We start from the raw sequence: 16678 nt of genomic DNA, 5'->3' as shown, positions 1-16678 counted from the left end.
ATTGTGTTAGAAACCGACAAAATCATTGCCCAAAAGAACGTTAGAGTGGATCCTCAGAAATCCTAAACACTCTCAAGAGAGATAGTCAGCGAAATTGACTGATGTGTTCGCAGCACAGATGGACCACCAAAGAACCCAGCCGTGTACGGCTCAATCACTTCGTCAACGTCACACACGAAACTTAGCGAACATCTTGGATGACGACTGCGAAGAAAAAGGAACAAGTGGAAATGGTGACCTGCACGATCGGTGAAGACGGGCGGTCTGGATATTCAGGTAATTAGGTGAATTTTTGAGCAACTGTCTAGAAAATTTTTTGAGAATTACTGTGTTTTATGTTCTTCTGGAAAATTGTTATCTTGGGAATGTACGTGTGGATATAAACAAAATGTCAACAATTTATTTATTTGGTTTGTTCACAAATTCAACGTAATTCTTAATGTGAACATGTTGAAATCAGAGGCGTCAAGTGGAAAACTCATCATTTCGAAAAGTTTGGAAAAACTCGCAGCTTTTAGTGGAAAGAATCCTAAAAATGAAGAAAGGCTCAGATGCGCTGCGGATATAATGCTATAGTTCGAACAAGAACATAAATAAATTGGTATGACTGCTGCCAGAGACTACTCTCTGAAATTTCACAGCCAAAAAGTGAATACAAAGTAAGTAACATTAAAATCCACTTTTCGCATTCCTGCAAATCGTGGAAAGGCTCATTTCACATATTTTCTACCGAATTAGTTAAAGGCAAACAAAAACATTCATTCTGATGTTTGTGAAATATACATTAGAAGGCATGGATGGAAGGTGTCGTATAGAAATTTATGAGGCCACCACTACTCGTATAGTATTAGTGAATCCAGCACCTAAAAAACTTGTTATAAAAAAGTGTAAATTTTGGAGATGCACCTGTAGAAATTCACCTATATGCCATCCAGTTACAACAATTATCATATCGCCTGCCTTAATTATTCCTCTCTTTTTGCCAGCATTAATACCGTACTCTATACGAAGTTCGACGTCCTCTTTCCAGTCTTCAAGACGTGGTTCTGCAAATAAATTGAATATAAAGTTGTGGTAGAGCAATTATGTGCAATTGCGGAACTGAAACCTACTTGCCCAATGTAAAGGGAAAACGCTTCGATAAAGATGAAGCTGCCGAGCCACTCTGTCATCTCTTGAGATGGAAATCACTGGGACCGGAGGGCGATAGCGAGAACAAAGAGCGGCCGTACTAAAACTCCATGTACTGCCATCCAGAAAAATGTAAAACCACTACTGTATTTTAAATTTAAAACATTCTCTTCATTGGTGATGAATTACATTAGCACTTGAAAATACAGCTGCTACAATACAAACCGTAACCCATCGAATTTCTCGCCCGTTACGAGGACACTTAAGAGGTCTACCTCATACAACGTTTTTCAGAATATCCTGAGAGTTTTCGGGTTGAACGTGATTTCCATTGACTCTCACTTCGCCATTTTTATTTTGCTCTCTTTGTTCCTGTATAGGCCATACGTTCTACCTTACAAGCCATTGTGAAATGTCATTGTCACTGTCGAAGTCAAACGAACACGAAGAACAGTATTGGTTCGAACAAGGAAAGAACGATTGCGCTTGTGTTGAGCTCCACCAAACCCAACTTCCAAGGAAGTGAAGGTATTTGGGAGAGAAGTAGCCTGGGGATGTGTGAGAGAAGTAGGTAGACATCCCTGAAGGTGAGATGGTGCAGAGCAGATACTCCACTGGTAGGACTCAACCCACACCTTTGGAGATTTCCTATTCTTGCCAAACCCATTGTAAGCGTGGTTTATTCCTTTACCCTCACATTCCGTATATTATGCGTATATTACGTATATTATTTCCGTATATTATTTGTATACACCAATTCGCTGAAAAAGCATACGGAATCTCGGATAAACCATGTGTAAGTAGTTAAAGCAGCATCTAGAGAACCACTGCACCGTAAACTAAGATCCAAATATGTCTATGTAGGTCCGACTGCGATACGCCCGTCCAAAAGTAGCAACCATACAATTTGCAAAGATTTGATCTCGGGCGGGCTCGAACCGCCGGCCTTCTGTGTGTTAGACAGATGTGATAACCACTACACCACGAGATCTCTGATTCAGGCGTCACAATAAGCTCTCATGAGATAGGTCGATTTATTTATACATTTGATAGTAAATGAAGCAGACACATTTACTGCCCGTTGGGTTTTGTACTGTAATGAATGACATGTGTCACAAACTAGGTGACCACATATTACAAGCGCGCCACACAAGAATGACAGAGATACAGACTCATGACTGATCAGGATGTTGTAGGAAGGGATCGTGCGCTTATTTTGAAGAGTTCATGTATCTCTGGCTATATGGATCAATAGCACATGTTTCAGGATTGTTTGGTCCATAAGTTAGGGATTAGGTGCAAAAAAACTCAGGGTAGGTTAGTAAAATGGGTCTAGTTAAAGCAATCACCCCACGAATCCGGCTGGTGCGGGTTTCAGGTGGGTTATGCCTAAACATGGTCATAGATTATGGAGAGGAGGGTGATTCCGTCCTTTCTTCCTAATTGCCGTAAAAAAAACGGCCCGGAAGATGCGGCGCGTGCACAAGTCTGGCGCGCTCCAATCGAACTAGTTGTGGAAAAAAGCGCGCCGGAACGGGTTTCAGGTGGCTCCAAGTCGTATCTTCCGGCCCTATCTTCTATCTTCTTGCGAGTCCGTATAGGTAGTGTAACCCACCTAAACCCACACCACCCCAGATTCGTGAGGTGATGCCTTCAAAGTTGGCGCACGATATGTACCATACAGGCGAACGTAATATTCGGAATACGAGTGACACTCTGGGAGCGGCATTCACGGAAATGTGTCATCCACATTTTCCGATGAACGGTAGAATTCCCAAAGAATTACTATCACCTCTGAATTGGACTCTATAGAAGAAACTACAGTATAAAATATTCGAAAATTTTTGCCGAAGCGTTTCACATTAAGGAAATCTGCGCGAAAAATCCATTTCCAAGACGATTCGTGCAGGCTCGAAGGCTACCGCTACCAGTCCTCACTTTCCAATTAATTCATACACAACTTGTATATAAGTACACTTAATGGTCAGACTTCTTTGCAAAGTCTCTTGAAGAAATTTACGGTGCTCCTCGTGTCTCTCTCAAGCAAAGAAGCCACAGGGCAATCCTAGCTCGAGATCGGACTAAATCGGAAATATGTAGGTATTACTGGCTTCCACTCGAACAAATCGACGAGCACGGGAAGCACAACCGATGCAAGTGATGAAGGTGATAATTGCATATATGACCTTCGCATCCTGAGTCTCATAGAATTTTAATCGTCGAAAAAAAAAACATTAAAGGATCAGCTCACCTTCCTGTGGTTGTGATTAGAACGATAGCGCTGGCCATACACGAGACCGCTGCCGAGACAGCAGCTATAGCCGTTGTGTGTGTTCGGTCGGTTGGTCTCTTGGTGTTGAACATGATCTCTTCATAGTATTTGGTGTAGTAGAAGGCAATTTCAGCTTCTTTGCAGATCTGAAAAGAACAAAAAGTGGAGAGTTTCAAGAGAGAGAGAGAGAGAACTGTTTGAACAGTTGTGCCTTTTCAGTATATCGCTGCGTATTTTATTGGTCTTAGTTTGTCTCAATTTTCGACGTATTTTCGTCAAATACCGGCTGTTCTCGTCAAAATTCAAGAAATAGCAGACGTGAGAGCCTGAACGCACAATACACGAAACAGGAGGTCTAAGGTAAGGGAAAAAATCATTAGGACAATATCCATGTTAGATGTTTTGATTCTTTTTTTTTCTTTTTTTTTTGACTGCAGCTACTGAGTCCGTGCTATTCAACTTGGAAAACACGGAGTATAGAAGCCAGTACTTATCTTTACCAGAGATCAACGAGATGAGTGTTTGATTGGAATGGTCTACAAAGAGGCTACAAAAACATTGTCATTGAATGTTGCGTTGCGGCGGACGCGTCGCGGTCGCTGAGGTAAACACAAGTCAGTTGTGAAGTTACGAACCGAATGCATCATGAGTAAAGCTTCTACAGGATAATCTCCTTTGGCAGTTTCACCAGATAACATCACACAATCTACTCCGTCAAGGACAGCATTTGCAACGTCACTGCCTGAAAAATGCTTATTTTGACGTTTTTTTTTTACCTTCATGGTCCTAGGAAGACTTTTCTGTCATTCCCCAGTCCATTTCTTTAGTTCACACTTTTCTTCAGACTTTCTCAAAACAGAGTCCTTAAATAAACCCACAATTCACTTACATTCGGCCCTAGTTGGACGAGGCTTCTTGATCATGCTCTCTAGCATCTGGGTAGCACAAATCACCGCTTTTCCTGCCAGGTTGCATTTTGCTACAAGCATCTTTTGAGCGAGGAACACCTGAAATTTCTTTTTTTTTTCCTCGTGGAGTGATGAGAGAAATACAATCTCTAATAACCTTCTCGGGAGGAATTTCTATTCCAAGGTCACCGCGTGCAACCATAACGCCGTCGGCGGCCTCGACAATCTCGTCCGCGTTCTCAACTCCTTCTTCGGATTCAATTTTGGCGATAATTTTGATTTTTTCGCCCCTGAAAGTGTGTCCAACTACAGAGGTGCAGGCAGTTTCTGATGACAACCACATTATTTTTCTCACTTATTCCAGAAATTAGCTTTACAAATGGAGAAAACGTTTAATTTGCTTGTGGAATCGCTTCAGAACAAAAATAGAACAGACCTTTCACCGAGAACTCGCCGAATTTCATGGATTCCACGAGCACTTCGCATAAACGAAGCAAAGATCATGTCCACATTTTGTTCAACACCGAATTCAAGGTCGGACTTATCCTTCTCGGTAACAGCCGGTAAATCCACAACGGTGCCGGGAAGGTTGACACCCTGAACACATAAGATAACTGTAAACTTAGTTAGAGGCACAAGGTCCTATGTCGAACTGGAGACGAAAATTGATAATAAAAGAATGAAAACAGTTCGGAAGAAAAGAAAATTGTTCAGTAGAGAGGTTTCAGTAGGAAGCTTTTATTCCAAGTTCTAGCTAATTCCTGGCTATGATCCGTTCTTCCGTTACCAAATGGAACGACCATACTGCATTCCGCAGCCACATGCATTACTCGAGAAAATAAGCAGCCCCGTCCCAACGTACTTTTCGGTTCCCGAGTACACCACCATTTTCCACTTCACATATCACGGAATCTTCGGTAGTTTCTTCGACAATTAGAGAGATCAGCCCGTCATCAATGAAAATTCGAGAACCCTACAATAATTCAACAATATTGCTCTATAACGTGGATCGAGTTATTTGAATCACGGAATTCAGACAACTGGGTCCATATTTTCTCACCCTACCTTTTTCACGACACGAGGCAAATTCTGATAATCAACATAGAGACACGTACAAGTTCCACTGTTTTCAAGTTTCCTATCTGTGGATAATCGAATACTTTTTCCTTGTTGAAGTGCAACTTCTTTTCCCTGAAAAGAAAGTTTCCGCGAACAAATTAATGAGATTGTTTATAACGAACCCCGGCAAGTAGACCAGTCCGGATTTCGGGTCCTTTTGTGTCAAGCGCTATTGCCACAGGGTCGATGTTGTCCTTAGCTGCTTCACGGATCAATGAAATAGTTTTTGCATGTTCCTATAATTAACGCGTATCTAGTATAATAATGCGTATAACGTGAATTGAAAGAAATTTGCTGGAACCTCGTGAGATCCATGACTGAAGTTGAGTCTAGCAATATTCATTCCATTGGAAATCATTTCTCGCAATTTCTCGAGTGTGTTGCATGCTGGTCCTTAACAAAAAGTGAGTATTTCCTGAAGTTGCAAATAATACTTGACGTTTTAGCATAAAAAATGTTTATCAGTTGTATTATGACTCTCTCGACATAAACGGCGAGCAGATGTTAAGCCCTTATCCCGGTATCCGCATCATAGCCGGAGTGTGTCGCCCTTGAACGTATCCGAGCATCTCCTCCCCCGTTCGATCTTCAGCTACAGCTCGTATAAAGTCGTATAAAATCTATCCGTTCACTGTCATTAATATTCTGCAAAACGTTACGCCTCAATTGAACTGCCTTTCAATGTCAAGTGTCCTCAGATCTTCTTTTACCACCTTCGTCTGAAACTTTTTTTTTGCCTTTAGACTTTAGACTTTGGATGCCTTTTCCAGTTTGAATCAAGGAGCAACATCAAGGCAACCTAGACGTGGTGATCAGACAATCTCTCTATAACGTGTCTAAAGAAGCGAAAACTGTATTCCGTGACTATTTCGGAAAACCGTTGTTGACGATTTGATTTGAAATTGTTGACGATTTCCACGCGATACCCGCCGGTACACCATATCCATTTCTGCGTAAGCTTCCCCTTTGTGACACGGCATCGGCCAAATTTAGCCTGAGTCTAAGCGGTTTTCCCTCCATGCAATCAAGTTTTTCCACTACTTTTGACGGAGCTGCCTGCATCTTCGAGTTGTAAATCATGATTCATGATATAGCGAATTGCGAATAGGTAGACTTGCAGTTCGGCCCGTTGGCGATAAGGGACCAGAGGCACTCGGTCAATGAATTGAATGCCGAATTAGCTTTGGCGTCTGTTCACTAAGTTTATCTCTCGTAGCTGACGTCGTTCTTCAGCATACAGCACGAATAAGAGGACTCACTCATGTGTTCAATAGTCCGTTCACTCTGACTCCGTTGAGGATTTCAGGGAGACCCACATCTGCTTACATTTTAGAAGGAATTGCAGTTCATAAGCTACAGCTAATTTCGATACAACGTTCACAACAACGTGTTGCAACTGCTGCTTGAAGCTAATATCAGCGTAATCGAGATCGATCATCGTTAGCGTAACCGAGATCGACCAAGAGACGTTTTTACTGTTGCTAAAACCAAGTCAGCATTGCTTAGGTGTTCCTTGCATGATGTCATCGACGACAAACCTTGTGCATTACACGCAGCACTGATATTTCTTGGTAATTCCTGGGTTCCGTGACGGATGACGGAGATAGCTGTGAAGAGGAATAGTCATAAAGTGTTTCCACAGGTCAGTTTTCCCTTCGTCGATCCGTATTGGACGGATGATCTTCGCTATATCACGAATTCAAGGAGGAAGACGAGATTCCACAACTTTTCTTCTAATTCCATCGTATTCGCCAGATTTTACTTCCTTTATTTTTCCTGGTTAAAGACTAGAATTTCTAACTCCGACAGTGATTTTGCGCTGACCACGCTATATGTCGGTCGTTGGAGGAGTCAGAGACATATGGCGCATACTGGTTCAGCAAAGTGTTGAAATGTTTCTTCCAGATCTCATGCGCTACTTTGACTAATTTGGTAGTGGAGATTTACACTTCTTCATCTTACCGTTGAACTAGCTGAGTAGAACGTAAGCTCTTCTCTAATTCTCTTCCTTTCAGGTCTTTTCGAAATTTTCCCATCCTGACATCCGTTTCTTACCAAGATCACTTTCCTTCTCAAAAGTTCTCTTTCTCAATTTGCTAACTTCTCAGTTCCTTCTCAATTTACTAACTGAAGTCACCAGTAGTGTGAACAACACAGACATACACAGAACTGTGCGTGGATCTCGTCTCCACAATTACAAAGACGAACTTCTTCCTTGCCGACAAAACCTAACGCGTTTCTTTTGCAGTGTCCTATATATATTTAGTAGAAAAAGCGGGGTCATTCATTGTCTTCTTGGCCTGTAGTTGATGGCAAAGTTTTTTTTTTACATTTGTCATGTATCAGACCTCCAAGTAGAGCTTCGGTTGAAATGGAACTACACGGCTTATTTTTTGGAATCGTACCGTTAAGCTGAAAAGAATCGGAAGGTGGTAGAAATTGATGCCAGACAACTCTAGATTTTCACATGTTCATTGTTAGAAGGTATTCGAGCTGAAGTTTGAGAGTTAGCGTCTTCCGCTTGCGCTGCTTCTCTGGTGTTGAAGGATTTGTCCACTGCCACGCCAAGCTGGATGACGGCGACGATTCCTCTTAAACGTGGGAGCACTATTGATATTTTTCTGTTTGCAAACGTTTGCCAATGCCATGCAAACGTTTTTTTTTTCATATTGTCCGAGGTTTGATAATACCACCTTTCAAGCACATCAGATTGTTGTTCAAGTCCTATCTTTGCATTTGCATCAATTCCGACAATTACCGCATGCCGGCTTGGAATCTTGGTTATCAGCGAACTGAGTTCAACGTAAACCGTTGAGGACCATAATAACGAAAGGAATAGTTTTTGTAGTCTTCAGTGGTTTCCGCAGCTGCGTTAAGACTTATGATCCAGAGATTGAATTCTCTGCGAACATTGATCCGTGTTTCCCGCAATTGAGCGAATGATGCATGCAGGTATCGCAATATTCTAGACAGAGCCTTTTGTTGGATTTCACTTGACAGCGATCGGGATTTCAACATTAGGGTTTGGATGTTTGTTGCCAAGGTTTCCATGTTCCTGTCAGACGTTGGACCAGCCAGGGTATGGGATCTGACAGCGTGCTGGACGGCAGCACCTTTTGCAGTATTTGGGAGGTTATATAGCTCGTACGCTCCTAAGGCATATGCTGTGTGATTGTGTATGCTGAAAGCAGGACCATATCACGTGCAGGTAACAGTCAAACTTGTAGACGAAGTTTTTATATTGTTGGTGTTCCGAACTCCTCTCTACCACTGGTTTTCAGCGAAAATAGATTGGAAATTTTTCAGATGTTTTTGTACGCGAACTCGGTGTATGATCTCAGATGTATGATCCTATTTTCAAATTTTTCTCTTTATCAGTATTCTCTAGGTATTCTCTCTATGACAATATATCTATAATTGTAACCATCATTTCAACTTCAAGACCAACGGCTAGTTTTCAAGAGAAGTCTTCGTGATCGCTGCTGTCTCATCGAAGTTATTTTTGTCGTTATGGAACGATCACAATGCGCGTTTTGTTTCAAGGGGACGGCAGAGAACGTGACTTTCCTCAAACGTACCTTTCAACAAATACCTTCCATTATTCATATTTTCCATACTTATAGTATAGACACATTTAAAACTCACCTATCGTGCAAATAATGCTGGTCTTCCTGTGTTTGGATGTAACATCAGACAATTTCAGGCTACATAAATGTTCCAGGTGTGTAGAAAAGTGTCCGTCGTCGAAGCCTCTAAATCAAAGAGTCCTGAGAAAACTTTTCAAAACTACATTGATCTGTAATTTTGGATCCAAACTTCATGTGTTTTAGCCCAGAAGTATCGGCAGACATTCTTTGGAAAATTTCTTAATTCCCACATAATTCATGGTCTTCCTACGGAAAATAAAAGTGCTTTGTTTCCCAATGGGTCAACATCGACCAGAGTCTGCGCAAAACCGGACGAGTGCGTCCTGATTGAGATTAGGCACAGGGAGGAAGTATGTAGTGTATGTGAAACGAGAAAAAAACGTGTATTACGGTAGTTGTATCGCATAGTATCTTTTCGACCTCTTATTTCCGGTTTTTCTTCAGTTTCCCGGAAATGCTTCAACTAGCTAATTCCTTTTTTATATCAAGTAACCTGAAAGATAATTAGGAAACTGTGGAGGCGTTATGAGCGGTAATGCTTTTCTCAAACCATACAAGAAGGAGAAGAACTGCTTTAAGTAAATAATCGCTTCACCTCTCATCTACATTGTCGACTGGATAATAAAGAGGGTGAATTCATCATTCCACAGTTATTTATTAAATCGCCTTCTAAGCGCACAATAAAATAAACAATAAACAGTTATAACTCGGAGTTGGTAGTAGTATGACCGATTTAGTTTACTGATAAAAATACTGTAGGAAAATACTAATACAGTGAGACGGAGATGAACGAAATACGTTTGCGCTGTTTTGCAGAATGTCTACGAGCAACTCGGCAAGCTTAGATACACGTACCTCCCTGGATAAAAACTATCGGAAAAAATCAAGGATCTGAGAAGATGATACTGACTGTTGATGATTCTGAAGCAAGAAGGGATCGTGAAGCATCGCGTGATGATCAGGGAACGGCTTGTGGTCGAGCGTGAGTGCACTTTTGTGTTTGTATTGATTTGCTCGCTCCGGAACGAATACTTGTCGAATGTTCGCTGTCTCATGCACAAAGAACGCTCATGTGGTTTTCTTTTTTTTTGTGGGCCATTATGTTGTAACCGGTATTGGAAGAAAAGTGATTGAAAGTGAAAAGATACACTAGGACTATAACCTAGAAAGTTTAAAAAATACAGAAAAGAATAGAACACATCCGCGCAAGAGTTGCTTTCAGAGAATTCGAATGTATTTCAAACGGGTTCGAATGGAACTCGAATAAAAACAGACAATATTCATAGAAATCCTTGTTATAAATTTCTACTGTTGTTTCTCAAAAAGTATTTTCAGTTCTCAGTTGATCAACAAGTTCGTTTCCTAGTTATTTTCGTCCACATGAGTCATGATTTATCTTAACAAACTAAGTTTTTTTTATGAGCACACTTCTTTGATCCTCTGTTTTGGATGGGTAACACCAGCAGTGTGATGAATTTAAAAAAAAAGAAAAAAAATGACACATTTGAAACTAGCACTACTACTATTTTGGTGGGCTATCTTAGAACGTCAAGGAGGCGGACAAGTATCCAAAACCTGCTACATTTTTTTCTAGCATTTCTCGTGATGTTGTAAACACAATAACACTCATCAGGGCCCTTCAAAAGGCAGGGGTAAAAGTGATGCAGGTCTGTAATATTCTAATACTCGAAGCGGAAACCCTCTCCCACGTTTCAATTGACCTTTGTTCACGATAAGAAGAACAAAGTATCTTTTTTATGTGCTAATATTTTTACACGCCACAAGAGGGGTAGAATTAGAAAGTAAAGTGTGAAATAACAGTCGAGAGGAAATCGAGGTCCTATTTACTCCATGTCTGTCTCCAGAACTCTAATTCTAAATTTTTCCACGGAGCCCTGCACGTTAATCCGTGACTAGATCAGATTTTCACCTCACTGAGGGTCAGTAACTCGAAAAAGTCGCACCCACTTTGAAATCTCATGCAAAACAAGCGCTATAAGTCAGTCTATTCAATCCCTGTACTAAATAATGAATATGCTGTTCCATGAATTGTTACCTGCACCCTGTGCAAATTCAAGAAGTCATGAAGTTTAGACTCAGACTTTAGAGTACTTAAACAAGAAGTCTAAAGCTAAATATAATCTGTGGCAATCATATGTGAAGAGATTGGAAAGAGGTATCTCAAAAATCTCCTCACCCATGTCTCCTCAATGTCCGCCCATGATATGGGGAAGTCATCGACATTTTTGAAACTGAAAGAAAAGTCGTTCAAATTATATCATTGAGAAGTAATTGCTCATCTACATGACCAGAAATAGACGGATCAGAAGATGTTGGTGACAGCACTGATTGTGAAAGGAAGACAGATAAAGTATTTCAAAAAAGAAATCCTCAAAAAAAAGATTTTTTTTTAAGTTACATCAACAACATCAACAGAAACCGCAACTTTTAGAGAGCGAAAAAAACAACCTTGACCTTGAGCGGAACAAAAAGTCGAAGTGATCAATGAGGCGTTGATAAGTATAATTATCCAGAGCACTACTGGACAGACAATGAATGATGGAACAAAGTGAGAATGACTGCACGAGAACTGGTCCCCAACCAGTTTCGTGTTTTTTTTTCTGAACTGCTGTGTTCTCACAGCATTGTAATATGCAGTCTATACGGTCGTGCGAAGTCCGACAAGTTATTGTGTCGTGAATAGGGATTGGAACGTTTTTGCCGTCGTAACAAGTGTTTTAGCTGTCGTCTCAGTGGTGGTATATAGTAACAATTTTGGCGTCAGTCCAAAGATAATCAGCTACTGTTAATATTTCTTCCGGATCCAAAGACTCAAATCTCGCCTCTCTAATCGATAGATCTTAGGATGGTTAGAAAAATAACGGGCAGGAGTAGATAATGAGTATTTCTCTGCTGTATAAAGGAAAGCTAAAGGAGCGAGAACCAGACAGAGGAAATATTAATAAAGGCGCATCCTCGTCTTCAATGTTATTGACAGCAGTGCTCTTCAAATCAGAAAAGAAAAGAAAAGCCCAATCCTCGAGTGAATACAGAGTTCCGTGAACTCACTTTATCGGTCCATTCGAGAACGTCTCTCGAGAGAAAGAAAGGATCTATAATTTATTTTACGTCTGAGCAACGTTACGGTGTACTCGAAATTCCCAATGTCTTTGCACGCAGTAAGATCATAGCCATAGTCGGCGATAAGCCAGGAGAGGTCACAAGAATTTACCGTGACCATCAGTTTTTTTTCTTTTTTTCTCATCTTTTTTTTTTGAGGGTGAGAACTTCTACTGCTTCTTTTCACGTGAAGAGCTCACAGAACAGTATCTCTGTAGAGTCAAGTTTGAGATGGAAAGAGTTTACAAGGTTGTATACAATAATTGCAGCAAAAATAAAGTGCTACCAGATTAGATAACTAACTTTTTAAATATATTGGTAAAATAAGGGCACGAATTTGTCCCTTTCATTAGAAGTGTTCCTGGCCCATTTTATGGAGCAACAAGGTCTTTACGCTTTATGTCCGCTCTTTAGTTAGAGCACATTCTAGCTCATCTTCCTAATCCCAACGTGATCATGGAACACCTTTGCAGCGCGCGTTTTGAAAGAGAATTTATCGTCGAGTCTCTCGAAGTCACCTCTTCTTGTAGCAACTTTTCAAAGGAAACAGAGATTGAACTACTCGCAGAACACCATGAACCTTACTGACATCTTTCTGTTATTTGTTTTCGATTGGAGAGGCCATCGCCCGGGGAACGGCAAAGAGGGTCTCGGCGGATTCTCCGCGAATGCCTCGAGACATTACGTGTCCAGTGGATATGCCGGCGGATACGCGAACATACCTCGACGAGGTCACGCTCCGGTCGTTCACGAGGACGCAGACAACCGTCTTAGATGTTTTTCTGCCCACAGAGACGCAAAGAACTTACAAGTTACAAGGAAATATGCAAAGAGTGGTATGAGCTGTCGAAATTACCGAATAAGTCAAAGAACAATAGAGTTAGATAGAAGTACATAGGAGTTTATATGGTGTACTAATAAAGAAAGGAAGTGAGTTTTTCTCCCTATTACCTTCAGAAAGTTTAAAAATCTTATCAAATTTGAACTCTTTTTCTTCCTGTAAGTTCCAAGAAGATAGAGATACAGAAGCTCCCTCCCTCATAAAATAAATTAGGCTACAAAAAGTTTGGGAGTTACAGGAAAACGATAATTCTCATTACCTTTACTTTTGAAAGCTGGAATATTCCGTTTTAATGAAAATTTTTATATATAAGTAATATACGTAAATTTTTATACACGTAATCTGAAGGCATTTAATATATCCTTATCTCATATTTCACGTGAGAATTTCTCTTGCTTCTAGTACGATTACAAGTTCATCTTACATCACAAAATTCCAGTATAATATCTAATAGCTGATTCTCCGAAACAATTTAGTAGATAGTGAATTATATCCTAGCCAGTGATGAAGCGTGTGATTAGCTGTAGGTAAGCAGAGTCAGCTTTTCAGGTAGCAACAAAGGTGAATCTCTTTAGGACACGCACCATCGCTAATTGCTCTGTTGAGGCATGTTCGGAGAATGCTCGAAATTCCGCCGGGACCCTCTTTACACGCATCCCCATCGCACAGAATAAATGCCTGAATTACTACAAACCGTCACTATCAAAACAGGTCAGGGACCCGACTGAGGCTAGGTGTTTCTTGATCCCAAAAGCATAGTAATTACTTTAACAGAAATTTCTGCTCCACTGCCACTGTATTAATGATTGTAGTGTGTCTTGCTTAACTCGAGGGTAACTTTTTCGATCTTTTTAACCACAAATTTTTTAAACACACAAAGTTTATACGCCCACAGAGTTCTTACGATCTCGGTACAAAGACTTCTGCCCAATGGAATAAATTGGATGCGAGATCACGACTCCTTCCGGGAAAGCAAAGCAAAAACCGAGCCAAGAACAGGAAAAAAGCTAAATACCGAATAAAAATCCCGAGAAAAAATTTGTGATCCTCGTTTTTGAAAGCAGCACACCACGAAACTGACGGTGTTGGGATCTTTCATGGACAATGTAGGATTCGCGGTGTGGATAGAAGCTTCTGCGATGTTTTATAGTCCGCTACCCTCGCACAGAGGTCGCATCCACGAGCCATGCCGTTTTTCAGGACGATCAGGGAGAATTGAGGGTGAACACGCTCGTATTTCTAATCTGCACAACGAGTTCTATATGGTCCACGAGACATCTCAATATCTTCAGTTTCGTGCTGCCTTTGACTCCAAACTACTTAAAATGTTTACTCAGTTAGAAACGCAACTTCATGACACCTTGAGGTATTTATACAATATCCAGTCAACGAAATAGAAGGAAGTATGTAGTAAGTAGTCGGAAAAATTGCTCAGTTACTTTATATTCCATTAAAAGAACGTCGACGCTTTATGACAAAGAAAAATTCATCGAGGACTTTTGGAACTCATCTGAACAACGGTACCGGAACCTTTTTTTGACAAAGTTATCGTTGTCGTCCGTGCGAACACGAGATTATGGTCCGCAGGGCTCTAAAGACGTCCACATATAAACCAAAAATCCAGAAAAGGAAGAACGGAATAGAAATGAAGAGTGCACAGCTGTAACCAAGGAACCGGCATTGCATCTATCAGGACTTTCGTGGGTATTGATCTACGAGGGTCATATGATAGCACTCCAATTACTAATGGCGGAGCAATTCTATTACACGATGTCTTGCTAACGTCGTCGCAATAGAACTGCTGGAGCATGGATCGAGGTTTTCAGCACTTTGATCTTTGGGAGCTTCCGGATGATTCTCATAAAAGAATAGTTTCTGCTGATGAGGCATTTGAGAGTGTAGATTACATCTATTATACGTTTGACTCTGAATGCTCTGACGGAGACAGCGACACTAAAGCGTTAATCATGCGTATTAACAATATGCATCATTCACACAACCGCGATGGCCTTGAAAATACTACATGTGTACTGAGAGGTCCAGCAGCCAGGAAAAAAACTATGGAACAAGCTGGCGATCAGTTATCGCGTCTTCATTTTCCTCTTTTCAAAGTAAGCAACATTGCTGAAATGAATAAAGTTCTAGAGAGGCAGAAAATGATCTTCTACAGAAAAAAATTCCAAAAAAAAACGTGCGGATATTCACATGTTTACTTAGGAATGGGCGATTGGATCTCGTGTTTTGCTATTTCTGAGGAGAGATTATCGGAGAAAAAAGACTAAGGAAAATATCTTTTTTCGGAAACATTAAGAAAAAGGATAAAGTTTCTGGCGCTGTCAAGTTCAATAAAATGAACTGTCAAGTGGACAAAAATGAGCATTTTCGACACCGTCTTCGCTCATGACTTTCTTCATGGATTCGATTTACCGTCACTTGATCACATGCCATCTGCTCAGCCAAATCTCTTTTCGTGTGACGAAGATTTTCGCACAAAAGTTGACTCAATCGCTCCTCGTCGAACTCTACAGAACGTCCGGATGGAATCGCATCTTTGTGGGCAAAGTTGCTTTCTTTGAACCAATTAAACCAAATAACGCCGTTATTACTGCCATTGAGTCTTCTCCATACACCTTACAAATCTCCCGAGCAGCTTCTATGGCTTTGGCATCTCGACCAAGCGCAAAGAAAATGATGTCGGAAATTATCATTTTTGTCGATCTGGCACTCCATGACACTTTATTGATTCAAAATTTGAAAAAAATTAGATTATCATAAGAAAATCAAGAGCGCTTTATTGTAGAGAATGAAATTCTCTTCTTTCAAATAACGTGTAAGGTAACGCCAAACTCTTTTTTCGTGTTTTTTTTTCATGTTTGTTTTTTTCTTGTGTTTTTGCGTGAGTTTCAATCTCAAAAATTCCATCACTTAAAACACCATCGCTTTCAAAATACCATCAACTTAACAGTAATAATTGAGGAACACAAAAACACAAAGGCGAGTAATGCTACCATTATCCTGTGAAAAAATGACTTCTCAAGATTCTAATAGAGTTCAGGATCAACTTTCAGGAAATGAGGGAAGGTAACATGTTTATTTTCTAATGAGCAGACTTATTTCACAAAGATAATAGTGAGGAAACATATTTTAAAAGAGCATCCGTGAAAATAACATTTGAGGATCACGATTTTTGCTTGTGCGAGTTCGAGCGAGTAGCAGAATTTCGCTTTGTTGCTAGTTGAAGGACTGTTTTGCTGCTTCCATGTTTATATAGAAGCAGCGATCGATGGGAAGTGAGGAGGAACCTCCCTTTGTGCAACCTTTCTCTGTGTCTCTGGTGTAATAGGAAATAAAAAAAATTGTTTAACGCGTCTGGGTGTGAAGTGTTTAAAAAGGGGCAGAAAATACACCAAAAAACGACTAGTGAGATTTTTTTAATTTTTTAACAGTGACGAAGGTGACATTAAATACGAAAAAAAAACACCTCAATGTTTTTATTTATTTATTTATTCATTCATTCATTTATTATATTCAAAGATGTGCCAAAACCGTGTGGTGAGGACCAATACAGTAAATACATGGTGAAAAGATAGAAAAAGAATGCAAACGAGTACGGATCAATTCTGTGTAGGATTGTGTTTTC

General features: G+C 40.4%; 1 protein-coding gene across 3 annotated transcripts; it reads right to left on the bottom strand.

Annotated features, from left to right (window-relative positions):
* Positions 1-819: 819 nt before the first annotated feature.
* On the bottom strand, positions 820-15746 carry RB195_002853 (uncharacterized protein; the record flags this gene model as incomplete). Of its 3 annotated transcripts, none has more annotated exons than XM_064200293.1 (18): positions 820-863; positions 921-1046; positions 1113-1231; positions 3383-3549; positions 4039-4145; positions 4293-4410; positions 4469-4601; positions 4748-4908; positions 5174-5284; positions 5377-5502; positions 5553-5666; positions 5732-5823; positions 9076-9182; positions 9988-10127; positions 11275-11329; positions 11553-11618; positions 15428-15560; positions 15617-15746. In XM_064200293.1, the coding sequence occupies 18 exons, from the start codon at positions 15744-15746 to the stop codon at positions 820-822; spliced, it is 2049 nt and encodes a 682-aa protein (XP_064056173.1). The 3 variants fall into 3 exon arrangements, with proteins under 3 accessions (XP_064056173.1, XP_064056174.1, XP_013307653.2); XM_064200292.1 differs by lacking the exon at positions 9988-10127 and adding an exon at positions 13623-13716 and having other exon boundaries at positions 15466-15560; XM_013452199.2 differs by lacking the exons at positions 9988-10127; positions 11553-11618; positions 15428-15560; positions 15617-15746 and having other exon boundaries at positions 11275-11321.
* Between the last annotated feature and the right edge of the window lie 932 nt (positions 15747-16678).

This window comes from Necator americanus, chromosome IV (assembly GCF_031761385.1).
Source record: "Necator americanus strain Aroian chromosome IV, whole genome shotgun sequence".
NCBI lineage: Eukaryota > Metazoa > Nematoda > Chromadorea > Rhabditida > Ancylostomatidae > Necator > Necator americanus.
Note: the sequence above shows the minus strand (reverse complement) of the source record. Positions and strands in the feature narration are given on the sequence as shown.